A 26,968-nucleotide genomic window follows, 5' to 3' on the forward strand; every position below is an offset into this window, starting at 1 on the left:
GGCCACAATATGGAAGGACAGCAATACAACTCAAAACCTCTGTTAATAAACATAACATTTACATCTATAGTGACATTTAATATCAGTTAGCACAGCCTGCTCCATAATCGTCTGCAATTTAATGTTGTCATTATCAACAATTCTAATTTGATTTGGCCGATGAAAAAAAGGGATTTAATTTCCCTCTCTGGACCAATAGCTCCTAATGCAGCCTGTCTCACTTTCATCTCATGACAATGAACTGCATTTATAATTGTATTGACCAGTATTGACCAGTATTGACCAGGCCGAGGAGGGTTGGAAGCACACGCAGTGCACTAGAATGGGCCATTTCATTAGAGCTGTAACAGACCTCATGAAAATGGAAGAGGGGGTCACCAAAAAGGAGAGGCTTTCTCTCTTTACTATCCATTGCCATGTATCTTTGCCTCATGTTCGAACTTGACATAGATTTAGTATTTTGCAGAAAGTCACATCTTTTTGATCTCTTGAGTAGATCCCAGTATTTGAACAGTCTCTGAGCCCAGATACAGACATTACCACATGACTATAGCGCCGCATAGCGCAAATTCTCTCAGGTTATAAAGACAGCCGGACATAAAATGTGTCTTGCTGCCGCTAATTTCTAGTTCTCTAGTTGATTATGTTGATTTTGCGATGTGTGAACGATCCAGGTCTAATTAGGCCGTGATTTGGCAACAAAGGACATCTATACATTAACGTTGTTTTTGATACCCGTAGCACTGCCTTGCTCTCCAAGGCGTTTGTGTGCAAATACCCAGGGCAGGGCTGGTAATCTTCTTCTTCTTCTTCTTTGGTATTATGGCAGTCTGCAAACAAATATTATTCCGTCACCTACTGTATTGGCTGTGTATCAGCCTACGATCCTGTAGTATGAATTCACTTTGTGAAAATTTGCCCCACCCTACCAGAGACCTCACCACTCTATCTGATCCTACACCAGGCCAGCAGTCTGGGAGGATGGGACACTAATCATTCAAAACATCTTGTTACTCTTCTGCAGTGAAATCTCGTACACCCAAGCACTTCTCTGCAGCTGCTGCCACAACATCTATCGTCTGTGATTTACGTTCCATTCCTGAGGTACAATAGACAACCATGACCATGAACGCATAAAAAAAACAGCCTTACTGAAGCACTACATGTTATTCCTATCACTCTCTATTGGCCTCGTCCTACTCACAGGGGTGCTCTTAGGATAACCTCACCCTGGACACATCTTCCTCTACTACTTTCTTCACTGCCTCAGCATATGACACCTTCTGCACTACTCTGATCGTGGCAACCTCAACCTGCCCTTCTCTCACCGGACACCTCTGATCTCCAGCACCATGGGGAACCCTTCAGTTTTACAGCCAACTTTTCCCACCGATACAACACATTCCTTTGTCGCGTGTCCTCCTGCACACTTCTCACATCTAGGAATCTCCATCCTACACACTGCTACCACATGACCATAAGCTTGACACCTAAAATACCGTAATGGATTCGGGACAAAAGTGCTCACGGGATAACTGACACATCCCAACTTGACTTTATCTGGTAAAGACTCATTAGTACAGACAGTGTCTTCTCTGTTTCACCAAGCTCTCCCGGGTCTGCATCGCACCAAACGGCGGGTGTCACAGACACTGGGAATCTTCAACTCCAGTTATCACTCCTTTCAATGGCGCACTACTCCGGAGTGGGAAACATGTCACAGTTCTTGTCCCCAGTCATGTGGTGCGGAGCACATGCTCCCTTTGGGCAACAGAAAAACAAACAAAGAAATCGCCACGGCTGCACTCCGAGTCAGAAGGCAAGGATCCATTTTCTCCAAAAATCTCACTCCCACTGTGCCGGAATCATCTTTGTCATCATCAGGACATGGCTCAAACTCTGCAGTCTTTACCTCACCTGCCACCGCAGATAATTCATCCTCACTCTAGTCACATTCAACTTTCTTGTAGCTCTTTTCCTTCATCAGATCTTCCAGAATGCTTGTGCATACACATATTCCATATTTACTTATAATATGTTCCACTTTTCTCCTGTCCTCTATCTTATTCCCACCTCATGGCCACTCCGGTAGCCATAGTCCTAGCCCGGAAAACCACGATTGTAATCGTTTGGGAACCTATCCATTGTCATTGTAGCGATGGAGAAGTTTTTTTTTTTAGAACAGTTTATCATTCTTATAATCGTGTTTGTCATGTTTTTCTTTCCTGATACTTAGGCTCCTATCTATTGTTATTTGTCAACCACACATGGATGCATTGAGTCATTTTGTGATAATGTACATGAAAAGTGGGGATAATATGCATAACTTATTCCATGTTTATATATAGGGATACTATCGACACGTTCAAAACAACTGGGAAATGGGAATCTTGAAATCTCAGACTGACAGCTCTAGGAAGAGTCTTGGTGGTTCCAAACTTCATCCATTTAAGAATGATGGAGGCCTTTGTGTTCTTGGGGACCGTCAATGCTGCATAGATTTTTGGTACCCTTCCCCAGATCTGTGACTCGACACACAAGCCTGTCTCGGTGCTGTACGGGCAATTCCTTCAACCTCATGGCTTAGTTTTTGCTCTGACATGCTCTGTCAACTGTGGGACCTTATATAGACAGGTGTGTGCGTTTCCAAATCATGTCCAATCAATTGCATTTACCACAGCTGGACTCCAATTGTAAAAACATCTCAAGAATGATCAATGTAAACTGTGTTTGAGAGGATCAAAACCACAATGTTTCATGGGTAAATTGTGACTGACTGCCTGATCTACAAATAATAATGAGTTGTTATTTATGATGCCAGGTGACTTGTAGATCACTCAGTCAGCAGTCACCTGCAGTCGTTTTGATGCTCTCAAACACAGCCATTAAAACCAGTAGATAGTGATAGTGCTGAGATCATCCATGTGTACTTATGGAAAATTCCCGATGGTGCATGAAGCCGGAAGTATTTGAATTTGAAGCACACCATATTGGGCACGTTTGAGTGCTAATCCAAAAGTAGCCGACAGTTTTGTAAAGTCAGGGGTGGTACGCACTGACAGCAAGTAGGACAACTTATGCTGTTTCTAGGAAATGCAACACTAGCTATGTTTCCATTAAGTTGTCCAGTGATTTTTTTTGTCGACATTTACAAAGTTGCATTGAAAATAGATGCGACCATTGCCTGCTAGGGTGTGTTTGCATTGAAAATAGATGCGACCATTGCCTGCTAGACCGAACGGCAGAACCCGGTTCAAAATGCCCTAACGGAGTGTTAGCCAGTCCACTCCCCCTCTCTGATGCGCACTAGACCCAACTGGGCTCCCTGCAGAATCTCGAAGGATCCATTCAGCTTAAGGTGCGTTTGCATTGAAAATAGATGCGACCATTGCCTGCTAGGGTGCGTTTGCATTGAAAATAGATGCGACCATTGCCTGCTAGGGTGCGTTTGCATTGAAAATAGATGCGACCATTGCCTGCTAGGGTGCGTTTGCATTGAAAATAGATGCGACCATTGCCTGCTAGGGTGCGTTTGCATTGAAAATAGATGCGACCATTGCCTGCTAGGGTGCGTTTGCATTGAAAATAGATGCGACCATTGCCTGCTAGGGTGCGTTTGCATTGAACTATCTGTGTCAATAAAATTGTGATGACGTCACATCAAAAATATTTATAGAAATGTGCAATAACCTACAGTATGAAAAAAAATGTAGTGGTTCAAGTGTTTCCATTACCCATTTAGGCAAATTGTGCATTAATAAATTGGCAACAGCCTGTTCCCCCCCCCCCCCCTTCTGTTTCATGTCTCAAGTAGCCCGAGAAACTCAGCATACATGGAATGCAATAATTGACTAATATTTGCCATATTCGAATCATTCTCATGTGCCAACGTATCGCCATGGTGAGACTTGCACTCCTGTAGATCTGAAATAATTGGATGGTGAAACCTGCCAACCAGAAAAGCAAAGTGAAGGAATTCAGGCATTCTTGAAAGTCAGGACAATCCTTGTCCTGCAAATACATTTTCATATAGTTTAAAATTGTTATTTTGCAATCAGTAGGCATTTACAATTACATGTGGGGTGGAGCTTATAGTTACGTGATGACATCAACGTGCCCCGTGTGTCACGCCCTGACCGTAGTGAGCGTTTTATGTCTCTATTTTGGTTTGGTCGGTGTGTGATTTGGGTGGGAAGTCTATGTTCTATGATTTTCTATTTCTATGTGTTTGGCCGGGTGTGGTTCTCAATCAGGGACAGCTGTCTATCATTGTCTCTGATTGAGAACCATACTTAGGTACCCTTTTCCCCCACCTGTTGTGTGGGAAGTTTAACTTTGACTTTGTTCAGGGCACATAGCCCAAAGCGTCACGGTTTTGTTTTGGTCTTTGTTTTGTCTGTGCCATTTTTAATAAAGAGAAAATGTACGCTTACCATGCTGCACCTTGGTCCAGTCCTTCAGTCAGCCGTGACACCGTGTAGCTTCAAAAGTATTCATCAATTTATTTGAAAAATAATGGTTCCATCATTTGCCGCAATAAAGTTAGTCCCACAAATATCCACCCCTGTCGAATGGATTAAAACGCTGGTGATCCTCAGAAAATGTCTCCTATATCTGCAGTTTCTATTACATGTGTCGTAATATTTTTGTTGTTGCAACATTGCTATGGTCCAAAAAACCTGGGTCAATGGAAACCTGCCTAATGGCAGACATGGCATTCACCTTTGTTATTGCCAATGAAGTGGATGCTATTGAAATTCCACTTCTCCTACATCAAGCTGAAGTTGTTCAACATGGTTCAAAGGAATGAATGTCGTGAAGATAAGGACATTAGATACCAGCTCCAGCTCTTTCTAACATGATATATTTGTGATGGTTTTACCAAAATATAACCAGGTAGTGAGTGCATAGGCTACTAGAATGAAAGCATATGTGTTTTTGCAACATATGGGATATGCTATGTTGTTGGCCATTACTTCACGCCTTGTACCTTCCTCATTATTATTTGTGATTGTGCAACATGGAATTGTAACGGATGTGATTAGTTGGAGTCCATGTCACCATCACTACTGCCTAGAGTGTATTTCTTTCATTCTCAACCTTTATGTTGCTTTTGTCAAAACAAATCACATTTATTTGTCACATACGCATGGTTAGCAGATGTTAATGCGAGTGTAGTGAAATGCTTGTGCTTGTTCCGACAATGCAGTAATAACCAACACGTAATCTAACTAACAATTACAAAACTACTACCTTATACACACAAGTGTAAAGGGATAAAGAATAAAGAATATGTACCTAAAGATATATGAATGAATGATGGTACAGAGCGGCATAGGCAAGATGCAGTAGATGGTATCGAGTACAGTATATACATATCAGATGAGTAATGTAGGGTATGTAAACAAAGTGGCATAGTTTAAAGTGGCTAGTGATACATGTATTACATAAAGATGCAGTAGATGATATAGAGTACAGTCAGTAAGCATCTAAAGAATCACATTTGATTCAATCACATGAAGAACAAAACACTCACTTTACAGAAAAGTATCAGACTATATATGCACTGAACATCAGTTCACATAACTTATTGAGTAAACAATATGCCAAGCAGTATAACGCACATGGTATTGACCCCACAACTGGTGTATGGGGTACTTGCTCATTAAGGGACGGTTTCCCGAACACAGATTAAGCCTCTAAAAAAACAGACAAAGGTTATCTCGCACAATGCTTTGGGTCCTACTTCAAGTTGCAGTTGGGTAGGAGCAACTGCAGAAATGTATAGTCGACTGCAATCGAAAGTTCATGATCTTTGATCATATGGTTGTTGTAAGGGTCATGCAGTCCACACGTGGGAAAATGTTTATAACCATAATGCAACACACTTTGGAAGATGGTGACCAACGTTTGTCAACGTCTTGACAAAAGTAATCTGCTCGAATGCGCCCATTGCTGAATAGGGCTGAACGGCACAAGAAATCGCTAAGGATCATGGTGAAAGTGGCCGTAACTAGCAAAGGATCACGGTCCATGTAGTCTTTTTCATCCTACCTGTGAGAGTCAACCCGACGCTGCAGGGTGAACGTGCAAAGAGCATGCATGAGGGAGCAAGCCTCCTCCCTGACACAGGGGTTACGTTACGCTGTTCAGACAGTGAAATGCATCACCCAATGGGTTCATTCCTACCGGTTCATGCTGGGTTCATAGCCAGAAAAAGTGGGTGTGTTGTAGACGAAAGTGGTGAATCTGTGAAAGTTGAAAGTCGAACACTGTAGGCCTAGAGGTTTTATAACAACAAGGCTCACATCAACATGGCAGTGTCAACATTTTTCTTTATAAATGTTGACAAACTTGTCTATATCCCCATATCACACACTCAAACTGAAAAAATAGCGTGTGCACAGTTAATTGGTTAGAGAGAGGTCTCAAATAGCACTTTATATTCCCTGTAGATTTGACAAATTGCTACAAAGTTGAATCCTGTTTCAGTCACATCTTTAGTCACGTATCCGTGGGTCAACCAAAAACATCCTAACGATTGGTTGATGTTGGATGCTAGTCGGGCATGCACCCACATGCCCGACTAGCATCACCACCCTGGATGGTTCCGACCTTGAATATGTGGACATCTATAAGTACCTAGGTGTCTGGCTAGACTGCAAACTCTCCTTCCAGACCCACATCAAACATCTCCAATCGAAAATCAAATCAAGAGTCGGCTTTCTATTCCGCAACAAAGCCTCCTTCACTCACGCTGCCAAGCTTACCCTAGTAAAACTGACTATCCTACCGATCCTCGACTTCGGCGATGTCATCTACAAAATGGCTTCCAACACTCTACTCAGCAAACTGGATGCAGTCTATCACAGTGCCATCCGTTTTGTCACTAAAGCACCTTATACCACCCACCACTGCGACTTGTATGCTCTAGTCGGCTGGCCCTCACTACATATTCGTCGCCAGACCCACTGGTTCCAGGTCATCTACAAGTCCATGCTAGGTAAAGCTCCGCCTTATCTCAGTTCACTGGTCACGATGGCAACACCCATCCGTAGCACGCGCTCCAGCAGGTGTATCTCACTGATCATCCCTAAAGCCAACACATCATTTGGCCGCCTTTCGTTCCAGTACTCTGCTGCCTGTGACTGGAACGAATTGCAAAAATCGCTGAAGTTGGAGACTTTTATCTCCCTCACCAACTTCAAACATCAGCTATCCGAGCAGCTAACCGATCGCTGCAGCTGTACATAGTCTATAGGAAAATAGCCCACCCATTTTCACCTACCTCATTCCCATACTGTTTTTATACTGTTTTTATTTATTTATTTTTCTGCTCTTTTGCACACCAATATCTCTACCTGTACATGACCATCTGATCATTTATCACTCCAGTGTTAATCTGCAAAATTGTATTATTCGCCTACCTCCTCATGCCTTTTGCACACGTTGTATATAGACTGCCCTTTTTTTCTACTGTGTTATTGACTTGTTAATTGTTTATTCCATGTGTAACTCTGTGTTGTCTGTTCACACTGCTATGCTTTATCTTGGCCAGGTCGCAGTTGCAAATGAGAACTTGTTCTCAACTAGCCTACCTGGTTAAATAAAGGTGAAATAAAAAAATAAAAATATAAAAAAATAATAATAAATTAAAAAAATAGTGCCTCCCACTTGCCAGCCGATGGCTGCATGTTGCCGTTTGTGAGAAGCAACTGCAGTGACCTGATGGCGACTTCATCAAAAACTGCCATTGCCTTTGATCTCATGGTTTTTGTAAAGTTCATGCCGTCTACATGTAAGCGCAAGTCGGACAATGTATCCCTGTAATGCAACACATTTTGAAAGGCAAAATTGATCCACTCGACATGTCAACTGCAGTGTCCCAACTTGCTGCCGATGAACCTGGAGTCACCGCCTGCGTCAGCAAAATAGCCACGAATTGCACAGCCACAGTTTTCAAAGCCAGAGGCCCAACAGTCTCATACTTCCTCGAATGCCTCCTGAAGCAGACTGGACAGAACAGACCCAGGGTTTGGCAAGTCAAAGGGAGAAGTGAAAAAGGTTGTCCTTAGATGTTCATTTTCTTGAAATCTAAAGGCAAAACCTAAATTCAAGACAATGTCTTAAGTAGCTGATACTGTCATTACTACATCCTTGTGAAAGAGAAAAACATACATGTTTACATGTTTACAAAATCATGATTATGTGTAGACCAGAGTGGGGGAGTAAATTTGCTGGAAAGATTGCGGTTAACAGATTTGGGCTGATATTCCCCCTTAACTCGAATTGCTCTTGTAGGTCGCTCCGTATAAGAGTGTCTGCTAAATGACTCAAATGTAAATGTAGATGATACGAGAGTCCACACACAGTGGGTCCTGGCCCCTCTGTGACAGGTTACAACTTTTACATTCTCAACATGTAGGCTACACAAGCACTGTCGTTTTCATCCACTTACGAGACAAGAAAATATTGGCCTACCTGTAAATGCCAAATATTGAAATCCTCTGTTGGCTTGATTGCACAATTGGTCATTCACAACACTGAAGCCATGTGCCAGTACGTGACTTTGAAAGCCTGTCTCTATACAATGCACTATGATCATGTATAATTAATTTGAAAATTAGGAGTACACAAGGCTATTTGATGCAAACATATACTGTAAATATAACTTTTCTACTGCTCAATTACTGGAAGAAGCATGGCTTACTAGTTTGAGGAAGGCAGCTTGTAAAACAATACAACTGTTATTGGGATCAGGTCAGCCGTATTGTCCAATGAGGTTGCAGGGCGGGCCCAAGTCTGCTCAGTGCACACAACAAAGCATGTGCAACAAAGTGATACACTAATGTGACGTGTACACAATTGTGTCACATTTTCGAGGGACCCTTCTTGGGCTCTTGAGTGCTACTTTCAAAACTACTGGCTCAAAAGTATACAAAACTTTGTAGCATCACTTTAAACAACTGCAGTTGCGGTTGCCCTTGTTGTCAACAACCTTGTGGTTATTGTAGACCATAGAGAAACAGGAATACCTAAGGTTGTCCCAGGTGAGGCAGGCATGCAAGGGAGGGGAAACTGCTCCTGTGCAATCCGTTGACTGAGCAAGGGAACTTGCCCAAGGAGATTCTCAATTGGGGAAAAGCCTGTCCTCTCCTCAACTCCCCCAGGGCACGGAAATTGATAAGTGGTCTAGAAGAGTTTCAATTTGTTAGTAGGTGAACCGATTAGTATGCTCACTTCCTTGATTACCTACTTCGGCAGAGTATGTGCAAGAGTATCCTCCGGGCAGCTAGAGCAGAAGTGATTTTGAATTAGCTGTTGTTTCTCAAGGGGGGTACATAAAAAGGATTTCGCTACTTAAAATGTTTTGCTCAACTAGTTACATTTGTTTTTATCCATTTACGCATTTATTTGGGGATTCCACCCCTGTAAGCAGTAGCGGACTGGGACAAAAAATCGGCCCTGGCATTTCTAACACCATTTTCTCCCTTGTGTTTTAGATTAATGTTGCTTATTAATTAATGTTGCTTATGCTATACATCGATGTGTTCTCCGATGCTGCCACTCATCTCTGATTCTCTGCTGGGAGCACAACATCAAGTGGGCCTATAGGATATTTAGTGTGGTCTCAGTCAGATGATCCATAGCCTCCAGGATATTTAGTGTGGTCTCAGTCAGATGATCCATAGCCTCCAGGATATTTAGTGTGGTCTCAGTCAGATGATCCATAGCCTATAGGATATTTATTTAGTGATGATCCATAGTCAGATGATCCACAGCCTCCAGGATATTTAGTGTGGTCTCAGTCAGATGATCCATAGCCTCCAGGATATTTAGTGTGGTCTCAGTCAGATGATCCAGTCAGATGATCCATAGCCTCCAGGATATTTAGTGTGGTCTCAGTCAGATGATCCATAGCCTATAGGATATTTAGTGTGGTCTCAGTCAGATGATCCATAGCCTCCAGGATATTTAGTGTGGTCTCAGTCAGATGATCCATAGCCTATAGGATATTTAGTGTGGTCTCAGTCAGATGATCCATAGCCTCCAGGATATTTAGTGTGGTCTCAGTCAGAAGATCCATAGCCTATAGGATATTTAGTGTGGTCTCAGTCAGATGATCCACAGCCTCCAGGATATTTAGGGTGGTCTCAGTCACATAATCCATAGCCTCCAGGATATTTAGTGTGGTCTCAGTCAGATGATCCATAGCCTATAGGATATTTAGTGTGGTCTCAGTCAGATGATCCATAGCCTCCAGGATATTTAGTGTGGTCTCAGTCAGATGATCCATAGCCTATAGGATATTTAGTGTGGTCTCAGTCAGATGATCCATAGCCTATAGGATATTTAGTGTGGTCTCAGTCAGATGATCCATAGCCTCCAGGATATCCATTATTTAGTGTGGTCTCAGTCAGATGATCCATAGCCTATAGGATATTTAGTGTGGTCTCAGTCAGATGATCCATAGCCTCCAGGATATTTAGTGTGGTCTCAGTCAGATGATCCATAGCCTATAGGATATTTAGTGTGGTCTCAGTCAGATGATCCACAGCCTCCAGGATATTTAGGAGTCATTCCATAGCCTCCAGGATATTTAGTGTGGTCTCAGTCAGATGATCCATAGCCTATAGGATATTTAGTGTGGTCTCAGTCAGATGATCCATAGCCTCCAGGATATTTAGTGTGGTCTCAGTCAGATGATCCATAGCCTCCAGGATATTTAGTGTGGTCTCAGTCAGATGATCCATAGCCTCCAGGATATTTAGTGTGGTCTCAGTCAGATGATCCATAGCCTATAGGATATTTAGTGTGGTCTCAGTCAGATGATCCATAGCCTCCAGGATATTTAGTGTGGTCTCAGTCAGATGATCCATAGCCTATAGGATATTTAGTGTGGTCTCAGTCAGATGATCCATAGCCTATAGGATATTTAGTGTGGTCTCAGTCAGATGATCCATAGCCTATAGGATATTTAGTGTGGTCTCAGTCAGATGATCCATAGCCTATAGGATATTTAGTGTGGTCTCAGTCAGATGATCCATAGCCTCCAGGATATTTAGTGTGGTCTCAGTCAGATTATCCATAGCCTATAGGATATTTAGTGTGGTCTCAGTCAGATGATCAATAGCCTATAGGATATTTAGTGTGGTCTCGGTCAGATGATCCATAGCCTACAGGATATTTAGTGTGGTCTCAGTCAGATGATCCATAGCCTCCAGGATATTTAGTGTGGTCTCAGTCAGATGATCCATAGCCTATAGGATATTTAGTGTGGTCTCAGTCAGATGATCCATAGCCTATAGGATATTTAGTGTGGTCTCAGTCAGATGATCCATAGCCTCCAGGATATTTAGTGTGGTCTCAGTCAGATGATCCATAGCCTATAGGATATTTAGTGTCTCAGTCAGATGATCCATAGCCTCCAGGATATTTAGTGTGGTCTCAGTCAGATGATCCATAGCCTATAGGATATTTAGTGTGGTCTCAGTCAGATGATCCATAGCCTATAGGATATTTAGATTTCCCTCTAGTGGTCTCAGTCAGATGATCCATAGCCTCCAGGATATTTAGTGTGGTCTTTGTTTATCTGGAGTCAGATGATCCATAGCCTAGAACCATGCCCCAGGATATTTACTCCTTGTGTCCCCAGGTCTCTGCTCCAGTTTCAGATGATCCATAGCCTCCAGGATATTTAGTGTGGTCTCAGTCAGGTGATCCATAGCCTATAGGATATTTAGTGTGGTCTCAGTCAGATGATCCATAGCCTCTTGGTCATTTTCTGTTAGGATATTTAGTGTGGTCTCAGTCAGCTTTTACACCTGATCCATAGCCTATAGGATATTTAGTGTGGTCTCAGTCAGGTGATCCATAGCCTATAGGATATTTAGTGTGGTCTCAGTCAGGTGATCCATAGCCTATAGGATATTTAGTGTGGTCTCAGTCAGATGATCCATAGCCTATAGGATATTTAGTGTGTCTCAGTCAGATGATCCATAGCCTATAGGATATTTAGTGTGGTCTCAGTCAGATGATCCATAGCCTCAGATGATCCATAGGATATTTAGTGTGGTCTCAGTCAGATGATCCATAGCCTCCAGGATATTTAGTGTGGTCTCAGTCAGATGATCCATAGCCTATAGGATATTTAGTGTGGTCTCAGTCAGATTATCCATAGCCTATAGGATATTTAGTGTGGTCTCAGTCAGATGATCAATAGCCTATAGGATATTTAGTGTGGTCTCGGTCAGATGATCCATAGCCTATAGGATATTTAGTGTGGTCTCAGTCAGGAGATCCATAGCCTATAGGATATTTAGTGTGGTCTCAGTCAGATGATCCATAGCCTATAGGATATTTAGTGTGGTCTCAGTCAGGTGATCCATAGCCTCCAGGATATTTAGTGTGGTCTCAGTCAGATGATCCATAGCCTATAGGATATTTAGTGTGGTCTCAGTCAGGTGATCCATAGCCTCCAGGATATTTAGTGTGGTCTCAGTCAGGAGATCCATAGCCTATAGGATATTTAGTGTGGTCTCAGTCAGGAGATCCATAGCCTATAGGATATTTAGTGTGGTCTCAGTCAGGAGATCCATAGCCTCCAGGATATTTAGTGTGGTCTCAGTCAGGTGATCCATAGCCTCCAGGATATTTAGTGTGGTCTCAGTCAGATGATCCATAGCCTATAGGATATTTAGTGTGGTCTCAGTCAGGAGATCCATAGCCTATAGGATATTTAGTGTGGTCTCAGTCAGGTGATCCATAGCCTATATGATATTTAGTGTGGTCTCAGTCAGGTGATCCATAGCCCATAGGATATTTAGTGTGGTCTCAGTCAGATTATCCATAGCCTATAGGATATTTAGTGTGGTCTCAGTCAGATTATCCATAGCCTATAGGATATTTAGTGTGGTCTCAGTCAGATGATCCATAGCCTATAGGATATTTAGTGTGGTCTCAGTCAGGAGATCCATAGCCTATAGGATATTTAGTGTGGTCTCAGTCAGGTGATCCATAGCCTATATGATATTTAGTGTGGTCTCAGTCAGGTGATCCATAGCCTATTGGATATTTAGTGTGGTCTCAGCCAGGTGATCCATAGCCTATAGGCCATGGGCTACGATGTGCATGATTGGAGAAGCACAGAGCAAAGTTATATATTTCTAAGATAGCTGCTGGGATGGTGTAAATAAAACCAGGCTGATTACACACTGCAACAAATATTCCAACCCTGAGCCCTGGCTTGCTCTGCTCTTGCTGATGAAAACCTTTTTTTGTGTGCTGCCTAACCAATGCTGTGCTGTGTAGGCCTACAGTGGCAGTTCGGGAGGAGAGTCAAAGGCTTCTTCTGATTTTTGTTTGCTTGTTAGGTGTAGTGAAAAAAAAAAAATTCTTGCAGGCGGACAAGCCTATAACCTATGTTCTATTAAGTTTAGGAAGGAGAGTGCAAAGAGGAGAAAAATATGTTTTGTATTTCACCTTTATTTAACCAGGTAGGCCAGTTGAGAACAAATTCTGATTTACAACTGCGACCTGGCCAAGTAAAAGCAAAGCAGTGCGACAAAAACAACAACGCAGAGTTACATATGGAATAAACAAAACGTACAGTCAGTAATAACATTTTAAAATCTGTATAGAGTGTGTGCAAATGAAGTAAGGAGGTAAGGCAATAAATAGGCCAATAGTGGCAAAGTAATTACAATTTAGCAATTTACACTGGAGTGATATGCAGATGAGGATGTGCAAGTAGAAATAATGGTGTGCAAAAGAGCAGGAAAACAAATATGGGGATGAAGTGGGTAGTTGGTTGGATGGGCTATTTGCCGATGGGCTGTGTACAGCTGCAGCGATCGGTAAGCTGCTCTGACAGCTGACTCTTAAAGAGATATAAGTCTCCAGCTTCAGTGATTTTTGCAAGCATTTCGTAGTGTGACTGATCTTACTAATTGCATTAGTACTGTACAAAGTTAGAGGTGCGCTATTGTATAGATTTCCCCACTGCCCTACCTCTGGCTTCCAGTGAGGAGACCTGAGGTCAACCTACCCCCCTTCTCCCTCCCCATCTCATACTTTTGAGTGGGAGACCTTCCCAGGCAGTCCCTAGCTCACAAACTATAATCAAGGTGCCCAATCCGACAAGGTTAAGTGACCCACAGTCCCACACGGTGATTATATAATTGACGTGACATGCAAATGAGCGATAGAAAATCAATCGTGCAAAAGTCACCATTACAATACTTTTTGTGCAGCGCCCCGTGCCGCCCCCGGCAAGATGCCACCCTGGGTGGCTGCCCATGTCGCCTATACCTAAATCTACCACTGGTGGAGCTAAAACTTGAAGCAGCAGCCGGAGGCACAATCAATCGGAAATTGACAGCTCATGGTGTTGAAAGTAAGAAAATTTGGGTAGATGTAACAGTGTAATTTTAAACCGTCCCCTCGCCCATACCCGGGCGCAAACCAGGGACCTTCTGCACACATCAACAACAGTCACCCACGAAGCATCGTTACCCATCGCTCCACAAAAGCCGCGGCCCTTGCAGAGCAAGGGGATACCCTACTTCAAGGTCTCAGAGCAAGTGACGTAACCGATTGAAACACTATTTAGCGCACACCGCTAACTAAGCTAGCCGTTTCACATCCGTTACACTCACCCCCCTTTTGACCTTCCTCCTTTTTCCGCAGCAACCAGTAATCTGGGTCAACAGCATCAATGTAACAGTATAATTTTAAACCGTCCCCTCGCCCATACCCGGGCGCGAACCAGGGACCTTCTGCACACATCAACAACAGTCACCCACGAAGCATCGTTACCCATCGCTCCACAAAAGCCACGGCCCTTGCAGAGCAAGGGGAACTACTACTTCAAGGTCTCAGAGCAAGTGACGTAACCGATTGAAACGCTATTTAGTGCACACCGCTAACTAAGCTAGCCGTTTCACATCCGTTACATAGGCATAATTCATTTTAAACATCCTCATTTTAATTCACCTGTTTGACAGACGAAATTAGGCTATAGGCTGCGATATCCATAGATTTGTCGGCTAATTCCTTCGACCACCATGCACTCTTTAAATAGCCTACCTCTTTAAATAGCCTACCTGTCAGTAAAGGGCGGTTAAGTTAAAACCAGGACTCGAATTGAGGTGGTATGAGTGGGCATGCCATAGGCCTACCTTTTATTAAAGAAAATGGCAAAAAGCACAGGCCTACCCCTTGTTTGCTTAAGATTTTGAAGAAAATAAAGCTGATTTATAAAAAGTGATCTATAGCAGCACTTTGTTTCGCAATGCTTTATGCTACAAACAAGCTGTAAAATTCCTGGGAAAGACGTGGCACCGATGCATATGGGGATGTCATTGTTTTGTTTTTTTTTACATTCAGAGGCAAAGCTACAACCTTCTATAGCCAAGGAGACAGAACATTTACCTTGCTGAAGAAGTAATGTCATTCTGTCACTATAAATGTATTTAACTATTCACTTTCTGGACAATAGAAGATGTTTTAATCCAGACAGTTTTTAGGGAAACATTTGGGATCAACTCTCATTGGGTTACGCCACTGAAGAAGAAGAGTAGCTCGCAGTTAAAGCTGACTTTTTTCAGCATTTGTAGGCCTACTCTGTCTGGAGTAGGATGGTAGTCCTAACATTTGAAAGTACCATGCTCAAATTCCTAATGACGTCTCAGATTGAATTATTTGTCCATTCTCAGCCTGTAATTTCTGTAATTTGTGTGGTATTAAAAAATATTCTGCTAATATGTAAATTGACAGAATTGCATGACATTTTTATAAAAGGCATTTTTTTCTCAAAACTGCAAATACAATGATGGATTCTGATCTAGATAATAGAAAATTATAATTTTGCTAAAAAAAACAAATGTGACCAGCTCATCTGATATTTGCCTGAAATGCCAGATGGCCAGTCCGCCCGCCCTTGCTTGTAAACTCCATGTCTCATGGCACATGAGTGGAGAAGGAGAGTCTCATTTGTTTCCATGTTTCCTCTCCATGCCTCCACTCCTCAGCTAACTTTTTCAAAACCAGACGAGGAGAGGACAGAGGAGAGGATGCGAGGATTCTAGCAAAACCATTTGAGATTTTCCCAATAAGGGTGTTTAGTTGGTTCCAACCTTTCAGTTTTGACAGAGAAGGAGAGGAACAGACATGTGTATGGTATGTCAGGTCAAGTTTGGACTGACTTTTAGACTATTTATCTTGCTACAAGTTAAGTGCAAAGTGACACTGAGCCAAATTGTTTTTTCTCGTAAAGATTGGTCGTTTTTTTCTCCTCACATAAATGAAGTCGTCAATGATCACTTTGCACCTTTATTCACCTGCACCTATAAGAAATCCTATTTTCCTCCTGGGTCTAGGCTACCTATCACTTCCACTGGCCGTCAGACATGGTAAGCTATAGGCCTATAACCCTTTGACAAAATCATGAACAACACGAGTGAGTGAGTAAGTGAGTGAGTGAGTGAGTGAGTGAGTGAGTGAGTGAGTGAGTGAGTGAGTGCCTGCGCCGATTTCATTGAGATGTTCATGAACCATTGTTATGTATTATTGAGTGAGAGAACATTCAATTTCCAAGGGCTGTATGAACTCTTTTTTTGGCGAACAACAACTATATTCATTGTTACTCAATGGAACTAGTGTTATAGCCTTTTTTGGGTGTGAGTATGCGCCTCAGAACATTCCATTTATGAAACTTTTATCAATGTTTTGTTTCTGTCAAAGTGTCTTTCAGATAGAGTGCCAATAATGGCAGTGGAGATGTGGAGGCATCTTCTAAAAGGACAAGTCCACAGATGTGCGTGTCAGAGGTAGAGAAAGGGAAGTGTGAGGGGAAGAGGGTCACTCTCTCCCATCAGAAGCAATCACGGTATGGTTTCTTTCCACTTCATGACAGCACTTACCTGTGAGCAGGCTGGTGTCATGGACTGGACGTAACATAGTAAATAAACATTCTGGACACTAAAATGAGTGTGATATATTCCGTTTGGCAAAAACAAAAGGAGGTTGGTTGGTCAGGGTGGATGGCTGGGTGACTAAAATATTTTTTTGGCGAATTAGCAACTACTTACCATTTGTTAGCTACTTTGTAATTACAGTAGTTAGCATGTTAGCTAACCCCTTTCCTAACCTTAACGCTTTAACTTAACCCTAACCTTAACCCTAACCTTACCGCCTAACCCTTAGCCTAGCTAACGTTAGCAACCTAGCTGATGCATTCACCACCTACCACCTACCACCTAACTAACGTTATAGCCACACCAAGAAATTGGAATATGTAACACATCATACATATTGCAAATTTGTGACATATTGTACGAATTGAATTCATAACATATCATACAAAACGGATGATGGACATACACAAATGAATACATACCATACCAAACGAAATATGCTGAATCATACTAATTTGAGTGACCCATATTTCCGTTTGCTATGTTATCTCTACCCCTGAGTACAGGTTGCTGTGAGTGCTCTGCACTCAGCCATCTACCTGGAACAGCCCCACTTTACCTACAGTACAGTACCATAACAGATTGACCTTATCCTCAATAGCGACAAAGGCATACACATTTATCCACCACCTGGATGACTCCTGACACTAAATGATGACTCCCTTTATACTCAAGGGGTTAACCAAAAAGTCACAGGAAATTTCAATTCAGTCCACCAAGCAAACGGAATTATCAGTAGATAAGCATTATTGAATGTGCTTGTTGGGAAGAGTATTTGCTCAAATAACACATTGAATGTGCAGTTCAATAAAAATATATCACAGGATTTGTCTTCCTTTGATGCATGTGGCAGGAATCGACCGCTGACAGGAGACAGTATGCGCCATGGGTTATTAGCATTCATTTTGTCATTGATATTGACTGAGATAATTGCCATATACAAAACACTTTGCAGTCCCATTCTGTCTATGCCAGACGAGATCTATGAGATAGCCATGTCGTCGATAGGGGACGCTACTTTATTGTCCATGGATGTTTAGCCTATATAGGCCTACTCCAGATGTTATAACGGACACAGAGCAGTGCCATTAATTGCCTTAATCTGCCTATCACACGCATACCAATTGCAAAGGTAGCCATTTAATTAAACACCAAACCCAAATAACATTCCTGCACTCACATCATGCAAATACATATCGTGATAGCCTAATGTGTTTATGTAATTTGTATGCGGTTTCCACAGCACTCTGTATGTAGCTGCCCCGTAGGCTGTGTTCAGTTCAGATCTAGGATCAGTTTATCGTCTATCTTCAGATCTTAATGTAAACCCAAACTGACCTCAGATCATCGCATAGGGGCAACATCTTGCAATGGTTTGATGGAAGTCTGCGCATCTGCGTTCCTATAGCCCACTGCTGTACCAGTGTTTCCCAGTTCTACGAGGAGGGAGCTGTAACTGCAGCTATTCATTCACCTCGGGTCTGGAACCACCACTGTTGGCTCACAACAGTGTAAAGATATAACAGCGCGCATTCATTCGAAGTGATATTTAAAATCATGGTCATTCTGACTATTTCTAATCTATATTGAGTGTTTGCTTCGCTTTGGACACTTTTAGCTGGACGGAACATTGCATGAAATAGGCTCTGGGAGGTCGGGGCGATGTTATGAGACGAGCACATCGTTGCTCTGCGCGGTTGGTGTCTGCTTGGTGAGACACCCAGCTATAAACATTATGTATGGAGAAGTAGGCTGCCCATCCGGTGCACTCTCTGAGAGAAAACATGAAGTCGTCTCGTGAATGATTTGGTTGTACACTTCACGATAAACAACTGTATTAAAAGTCCATATTTCATGTTCAAAGAACCAAAACTATTGAGAGTCGGACAATCTGCAAGATAAAGAAGTCTATCGGACAAATCTGTGTGCAGATAAACCGTGGACGGTTACTACAGTATGCCAGAATGGGTCTACTACGGTTTTTATTTTTCTGTGGACTATTGCACACCCAAATCAACGGTAAGTCCTGATATCTTAACCTTGATTTGGTCTACACGATTAACTTTCTAATACAAACATTGCGTTTTCCTGTTTTTCGTTTTCCCATCTCCCCGTTTGATTAGACCACCTGCAGTAACAACAGTATTTTGCATCAGTTGTTCCGTTTATTCCTCATTTCAAAACGTTGGAAAAACGTTGGAAAAAAGGGGTTGCACGTGTGGTCTCCCATTGCGCGCTCAATGAGTTCCAGCATGCCGGGATTGCTCCTTTCAACTTGACTTTGCAGCACACCTGACTATTTTACGAGCAACATATTGTCACTGTGTTATTTGATCGATTTGTTGAAATTGATGAACAGTCATAATAATTAATCATGTATACATATGCTTGGTTTGGGGGTTCCTGATTAATTCCAAAGTTCATTAATTTAATCTTCCTAATTGATATCATGCACGTATATCATTAGGGAGGATATGAAAGGTTTAACTTTGCCCTTGGCTGATAATTTAATGCAGCAGTTATTCAGATTTAATTTAATGACATTCTGTGCATCGTTATGAATTGCCCATAGGTGACTCACATATTCAATAGATGTCCGTTTTCGATTCATCTTTTTTATATATAATAAGTTGTCATCCCAACATTTTCAAATTGCATAGACTGCATTGATGTCCTTCTAACAGCTTCTTAAGAGGTTCTTAACAGCTTCTTAAGACGAAGCTGCTGTGTTGGTGCATCTATATACAGGTGGACCCTGAACATCAGAAGACTTGTGTTGTGCCCAGATGATTTGGGTTCTGATATGCAGCTGGTGGAGTTTAGATCCTTTGTCTGAAAAGTAGCAAAACTTGTCATGGAGACTATTATGCTGAATGATCTTATGGTCCTTTATAATAATAATAATAATAATATATGCCATTTAGCAGACGCTTTTATCCAAAGCGACTTACAGTCATGTGTGCATACATTCTACGTATGGGTGGTCCCGGGAATTGAACCCACTACCCTGGCGTTACAAGCGCCATGCTCTACCAACTGAGCTACAGAAGGACCTTTGATTGGTTTTGGTTTGTAATATGTGGACACTGTGTCCCCTGGTCAAAAGACAATACTGTATGCACTGTCTGTCCCTTGAGGACAACTCATAACCGTGTTGTCCCCCATTGGACATGCAGCTGTTGGTGATTATCATGTCCACATTGAGAGCATTGATTTGGTGAAAAAGGAGGTTGGTGCCCCAAGGTGTGGGGGATGTCCCAATGGCTGTTGACTTCTATATACACTGGTAACAACCCCATTGCTTATTCTACATGGCTTTTTTAAAACTCCTATACCTTTACAATTGGGAAGCATGTGTTATACTGTGCGTTGTGTCTACGGTCCATTAGAAGTCGGGTATTGGCCTAATTCTGCTCTCTCTCTCTCTCTCTCTCTCTCTCTCTCTCTCTCTCTCTCTCTCTCTCTCTCTCTCTCTCTCTCTCTCTCTCTCTCTCTCTCTCTCTCTCTCTCTCTCTCTCTCCTCTCCCCTCTCTCCCTCTCTCTCTCTCTCTCTCTCTCTCTCTCTCCTCCTCTCTCTCTCTCTCTCTCTCTCTCTCTCTCTCTCTCTCTCTCTCTCTTCATTGATTTGCCACTCTTTTCTTTCTAACTTTGTTAAGTTGGGTTTGAGGTTTTGTACTGCCTATGCATGTGTGTCAGTGTTGTGTGTGAAAGAGGGTGACATGGTGGGGTTAGTAGAGGATTTTAGGCACAAGGCCATGGGCAATTACCATTTGTTTGACTGTCTGTGAGTGCTTAAATGAGCAAGGTCTTGGCAGCGCTTTGTGAATGAAAGTAAGCCTGAGATTAAAAAGGAAAATGATGAGAAGTCGCCAAGTCACAGAGAAAGACACTTTATCATCATCTGCCTGGATTGGAGAGTTTGACTTGAATAAACCTTGTAGGACTGCATAATTTTCCCATTGTCCAAGAGGGTCAATAATCATTAGTCTATATTTGACTTACCATCTGGATTCAAAATTGTGTTTTTTACATTGAATAAAAGTGGAGACTCAGAGATAGAAAATGGCATATCATACACTTCAGTTGAGGAACAATTTGGAAAGTAATTCTGCTTTGAAAGATGATCAACTTTGAACCCCTCTTTTGAGAAAATGGCCCTTGAATGTTTTGGAACACCTGATGGAGAGCTCTTCTTTGTCTACACCCACTCAAAATCATTCACAGCTTTAGCACCACCCATCTCTTTAACCTGTAGTGACGTGCAGCCCGTGAACGGGCCCGTTATCAACATCTGACACTAATTAGCATAACGCAACAAACATAAATCTTCCTAGAAAATATTCCTATTCATGAAAATCACAAGTGAAATATATTGGAACACAGCTTAGCCTTTTGTTAATCACCCTGTCATCTCAGATTTTCAAAATATGCTTTAAAGCCAACGCTAGACAAGCATTTGTGTAAGTTTATCATAGCCTAGCATAGCATTATGCCTTGCTAGCAGCAAGCAAACTTGTCACGGAAATCAGAAAAACAAACAAATTAAATCGTTTACCTTTGATGACCTTCTGATGTTTTCACTCATGAGACTCCCAGGTAGACAGCCAAAGTTCATTTCTTCCCAAAATATTATTTTTGTAGGCGAAATAGCTCCGTTTGTTCTTCACGTTTGGCTGGGAAATCGCCCGGAAATTGCGGTCACCACAACGCCGAAAAATATTCCAAATTAGCTCCATAATATCGACAGAAACATGGCAAACGTTGTTTAGAATCCATCCTCAAGGTGTTTTTCTAATATCTATTCGATAATATATCCGTCGGGACAATTCCTTTTTCTCTAGGACCGATTGGAGTAATGGCTACCTCTGCACTTTACGTGAGAATCTCTCTCGGAGCCACCATGTGACCACTACGTCACAATGCTGTAGACACCTTGGAGAATATGTAGAAAGCGTAAGCTCGTTGATGGTACATTCACAGCCATATAGGGAGTCATTGGAACGCAGCGCTTCCAAATCTTGGGGCACTTCCGGATTAGATTTTTCTCAGGCTTTCGACTGCAACATCAGTTCTGTTATACTCACAGACAAAATCTCTACAGTTTTGGAAACGTTAGAGTGGTTTCTATCCAAAGCTGTCAATTATATCCATATTCTAGCATCTTGTCCTGACAAACTATCCCGTTTAAAACACAAACGTTTCTTTTCCAAAAATGAAAATACTGCCCCCTAACACCAAGAGGTTAAGGATTCACATGTGAGGCCATGTGCTAAACAATGTGAGTAGTGTAGTAAACAACCAAAGATTTCAAGACTAAAGACTTCAAGTGGTAAAAGTAGTAGCCTACAATGAGGAAAAACTTCAGGTAAAAATACACTTTATCTAGTCCTTGGCCCTATATCCTAAACTGAGTTTGGTGCAGGTCATGTTGTTCTTCACATTACTGTCTCTGGCAAACACACACTATATAAAATACAATCTAAGTTTTTTTGTCACATGCACAGGATACAGAAGGTGTAAACAGTACAGTGAAATGCTTACTTGTATACTACTAACGTTACCAATACAAACTGATTGTCATAGCAGTAGTATGAATCTGCAGGTAGCTAAAGCTAACCAACTAGGTTCAAGGCTAGCTAGCCAAAGTTAGGCTATAGCTGGCAATGCAAATAGTTTTATTCTGATTGGAATAATACTACTACACAGATCATACTTTTAACATGAGCTAGCGAGGCAGCAAGCTAAAGTTCGCTGGCTAGCTAACAGTATTCTTTAACTTGCAATGAAAATGACTTCCTGACAAAATTAGAAACGTATAATATCTGAAAATGTAGCTAGACTCTTACCCGTATACATGGATGAATGCTTCATGGCAGACTGGAACCATTTAATAGCTACATCTTGTTTGGCCAGTGTTGTGTCAAGTCATTCCGGTTGACACTGACCGTGGCATGTGCAGAAAAATACCCCATCACAACTTTTTCCAACTGATCTGTCAATAGCGCCTGCTATATTCAGGGCATCAATGTTGTTGAGAAAAGTAACAAAACCTTTGTAGTTCTTGATGACAAACGTTATATCTTCCAAAAACCCGAGCTAGAAAGGATTATCAGCACATACTTAGCAGCTCACGTTATTGACAGAGTCGTGCTACATGGCAGACCAATCCAAATGCATTTCCCGGCATGTCCAGCCCATACATTATCTCATCCAGTCATGGCTAGCGGGAAGGTTCCTGTCATTTTCTGTGGCAAAACCAACTTGGCTCGTAATTTACAGATGGAATACACATTTGTTATTAAGGCACATGAAAGTTCACATATTCCAGAAGGCATTTCTGCCCAAAAAAACACAAAACCACGTTAAAATGCCTCTTGTGAAGTAGTGAAATGCGACATACGCCTAGCTTAATAAAACAGGTCACATATTCAGTCAATTCCTGATAAGTGGACATTGGGTAAGTGCAAACACTGAAAGTGCACATTGCAGTTCACCAGTCAGCAATTCAAATCCATTTATACATTTACATTACATTTAAGTCATTTAGCAGACGCTCTTATCCAGAGCGACTTACACGTTATAAAAGTATAATTGTACTTGTACTGTAGCTACAAAGGACATTATGATTTGTGAAAATTAGTGCAGTGTGTTGATAATATCAGTGGCTGGTGATGGTATTACTATAACCATTCTTGCTGACTGGGTTCTCTCAGTACACTTCGCTTTATGAATGTTCCAGCCAGCAGCTATGTACAGTAGGAGAGGGATGTCAGCCGAAATGGATGTGACAGTTGATATGGTCAAAGTTAAAGTGCAGAAGGAGATAGTGGTGTTTTCATATGTTTTTATGTCGCCAGATTTCAGCTAAATCCCAGTCAAGCGTATCTATGGCATTACTGCTTTCAGACAGCCACTGCGCTGCTGTCGCCTGGGCGTACAGTTTTACCTCAGAGAGGGAGATAAGGTAACAAGTAATGAGTTTGTCAAGACCATGGCTGCTCTGTTGGGGAAAACGTTATCTCAGAAAGTTCAGGTTGTTGGAAGATCTTTATTTAGGGCTAAATCCACCGGTGGAAGCCATTGTTATAGTGAGCAAACCACTCCTCATACATACAGTATGCAAGGCTGCAGTAGAGTAAGCCCTTGGTGGTTTTAATCAGCATTAGTCTGTTTCAGTTTCCGTACTGCTCTCAGGACTTGGGTGAAACTGAGTGCATGAATTGCGTAGGCAGTTCCATGAACAAGCTCATTGAACGACTAATGAAACGAGAAGCGTTTTTGAGAGCAGAGATCTTTGGTTATGTGTGATTTTATGATTATGGTTATAGCTGAATGGATCCAGCCAGCCAGCCCCCATTAGGGCCATTAAACACTAGGTGGAGGTGGGTGTGGGGGAGGAAGGGGGAGCGAGCGGAAGAGAGAGTAAGTTAGACAGGCAGGGAGTCGGCACACTTGAGTAGGCTGGGTATTGGGAATCATCTGAGAGTGGCCTTATGGAGTGTGGTGTCCCAGGGAGAACAGTGGCTGGCAGCTTCACTCAGTTTGCGACGGAGGGAGCCTGCCAGTCACAAGGCTTTAGAAAAACCATCTATTGGAATGGGAAGAGTCAACTGGATTTAGGAAGGTGGAATTGGATTGATTTAGTGAATTTTTACCAGATGCCAATACAAATAGCACTAGCAAAGATGTGTGTGAACTTGAAAGATCGGCAGATGCAGAAAACTAAACCTATTACTAAAACATATACTTCTGTCATGGCTCAGCTAGTCTCATCATCCAACAAAACGCTATAGCTCGCTCCCAGGTTACCCTCTTAAGTACGTACTCCCATCCTTACACAGAGAGACAGAGTACTGTTTGTAATATCTCATTTATCTCCTTAAGAGTAATGATAGAATCATGTCGTGTGGTGTTGCCTCACTGCGTCGCCGACACAGACAAGGGGAGAAGAGGAGGGTTATGGGTACTGGGTAGGGCTGGAGGCAGTCATGGGAGCAATCATTTTTCCTCCACTTCCAACCGACACACCACACGAGGAATGCGTTCCTGTTGACTTGTTCACGGTGACATCCAACCCTGGAAGAGGGACAGAGAAACAGACTCCTCATTCACCCAGGAGATAAAGACACACATACACTGTACATTTAGATGTCCGTGCTGTTATATATCCTAACAGGCACACATGTGCCTACTTGAAGAGTCAATTCGAATTAGAGACCGACGTTCACAATTGTTTCCACAGTTACTCATAATTAGAGGTCGGCCAATTCCGATACCCATTATTGGGGGACCAAAAAAAGCCGATACCAATTAATCGGCAGATTTTTATATATATTTGTAATAATGACAATTATAATTATATACTGAATGAACAATAAACACTTTTATTTTAACTTAATATAATACATCAATAAAATCAATTTAGACTCAAATAAATAATGAAACATGTTTAATTTGGTTTAAATAATGTAAAAACAAGTGTTGGAGAAGAACGTAAAAGTACAATATTTACCATGTAAAAAAGCTAACATTTTAGTTCCTTGCTCAGAACATGAGAACATATGAAAGCTGGTGGTTCCTTTTATCATGAGTCTTCAATATTCCCAGGTAAGAAGTTTTAGGTTGTAGTTATTATAGGAATTATAGGACTATTTCTCTCTATTTCATTTGTATTCCATATACCTTTGACTATTGGATGTTCTTATATGCACTAATCTCGGGAGTTGATCGGCTTGAAGTCATAAACAGAGCAATGGTTGAAGCACAGCGAAGAGCTGCTTGCAAATGCAGGAAAGTGCTGTTTGAATGAATGCCTAGGAGCCTGCTGCTAACTACCACTGCTCAGTCAGACTGCTCTATCAAATATCAAATCATAGACTTAATTATAATATAATAACACACAGAAATATAAGGTCCTTATTATGGTCAAATCCGGAAACGATCATTTCGAAAACAAAACATTTATTCTTTCAGTGAAATACGGAACTGTTCCGTATTTGATCTAATTTAAATGTACCTTTATTTAACTAGGCAGGTCGTTTAAGAACAAATTCTTACTTTCAATGACGGCCTAGAAACAGTGGGTTAACTGCCTGTTCAGGGGCAGAACGACAGATTTGTACCTTGCCAGCTCGGGGATTGCAACCTTTCGGTTACTAGTCCAATGCGCTAACCACTAGGCTACCCTGCCGCCCCTAATGGGTGGCATCCCTAAGTCTAAATATTGCTGTTACATTGCATAATCTTCAATGTTATGTCATAATTATGTATAATTCTGACAAATTAATTACTGTCTTTGTTAGGAAGAAATGGTCTTCAAACAGTTCGCAACGAGCCAGACAGTCCATACTGCTACATATACCCTGACTCTGCTTGCCCAGAACGCAAGAGAAGTGAGAAAATTTCCCTAGTTAAAATACATTATGTTAGCAGGCAATATTAACTAAATATGCAGGTTTAAAAATATATACTTGTATATTGATTTTAAGAAAGGCATTGATGTTTATGGTTAGGTACACATTGGCGCAATGACAGAGCTTTTTTTGCGAATGTCCTTGTTAAATCATCACCCGTTTGGCAAAATAGGCTGTGATTCGATGATAAATTAACAGGCACCACATTGATTATATGCAACGCAGGACAAGTTAGATAAACTAGTAATATCATCAACCATGTAGTTAACTAGTGATTATGTTAAGATTGATTGTGTTTTATAAAATAAGTTTAGGCTCCTTGCTGCACTCGCGTAACAGGTAGTCAGCCTGCCACGCAGTCTCCTCGTGGAGTGCAATGTAATCGGCCATAATCGGTGTCCAAAAATGCAGATTACAGATTTGTCATGAAAACTTGAAATCGGCCAAAATTAATCGGCCATCCCAATTAATCGGTCGACCTCTACTCACAATCAACACTCTAAAAGCGCTCGCATATTAGTTTCGGTTTGCTCCTAGCAGAACTCGGCTAGGCGAAGTGGACGTATGTGCCTCGCATGC

General features: G+C 41.8%; 1 protein-coding gene across 8 annotated transcripts in view; it reads left to right on the forward strand.

Annotated features, from left to right (window-relative positions):
- Positions 1–26,968, forward strand: part of LOC124008291 (roundabout homolog 2-like) — a 203,116-nt gene that overhangs the window by 57,011 nt on the left and 119,137 nt on the right. For 3 of the 8 annotated variants that reach the window (XM_046319487.1, XM_046319494.1, XM_046319497.1), the window contains exon 1: positions 18,432–18,995. The exons of the other annotated variants lie outside the window; for them this stretch is intronic. In XM_046319487.1, the coding sequence (XP_046175443.1) occupies positions 18,941–18,995 (55 nt within the window). In that variant the 5' untranslated portion in view covers positions 18,432–18,940. Of the gene's footprint in view, positions 1–18,431; positions 18,996–26,968 lie in introns of those variants that run through there. 8 annotated transcript variants of the gene reach the window in all.

This window comes from Oncorhynchus gorbuscha, linkage group LG02, assembly GCF_021184085.1.
Source record: "Oncorhynchus gorbuscha isolate QuinsamMale2020 ecotype Even-year linkage group LG02, OgorEven_v1.0, whole genome shotgun sequence".
NCBI lineage: Eukaryota > Metazoa > Chordata > Actinopteri > Salmoniformes > Salmonidae > Oncorhynchus > Oncorhynchus gorbuscha.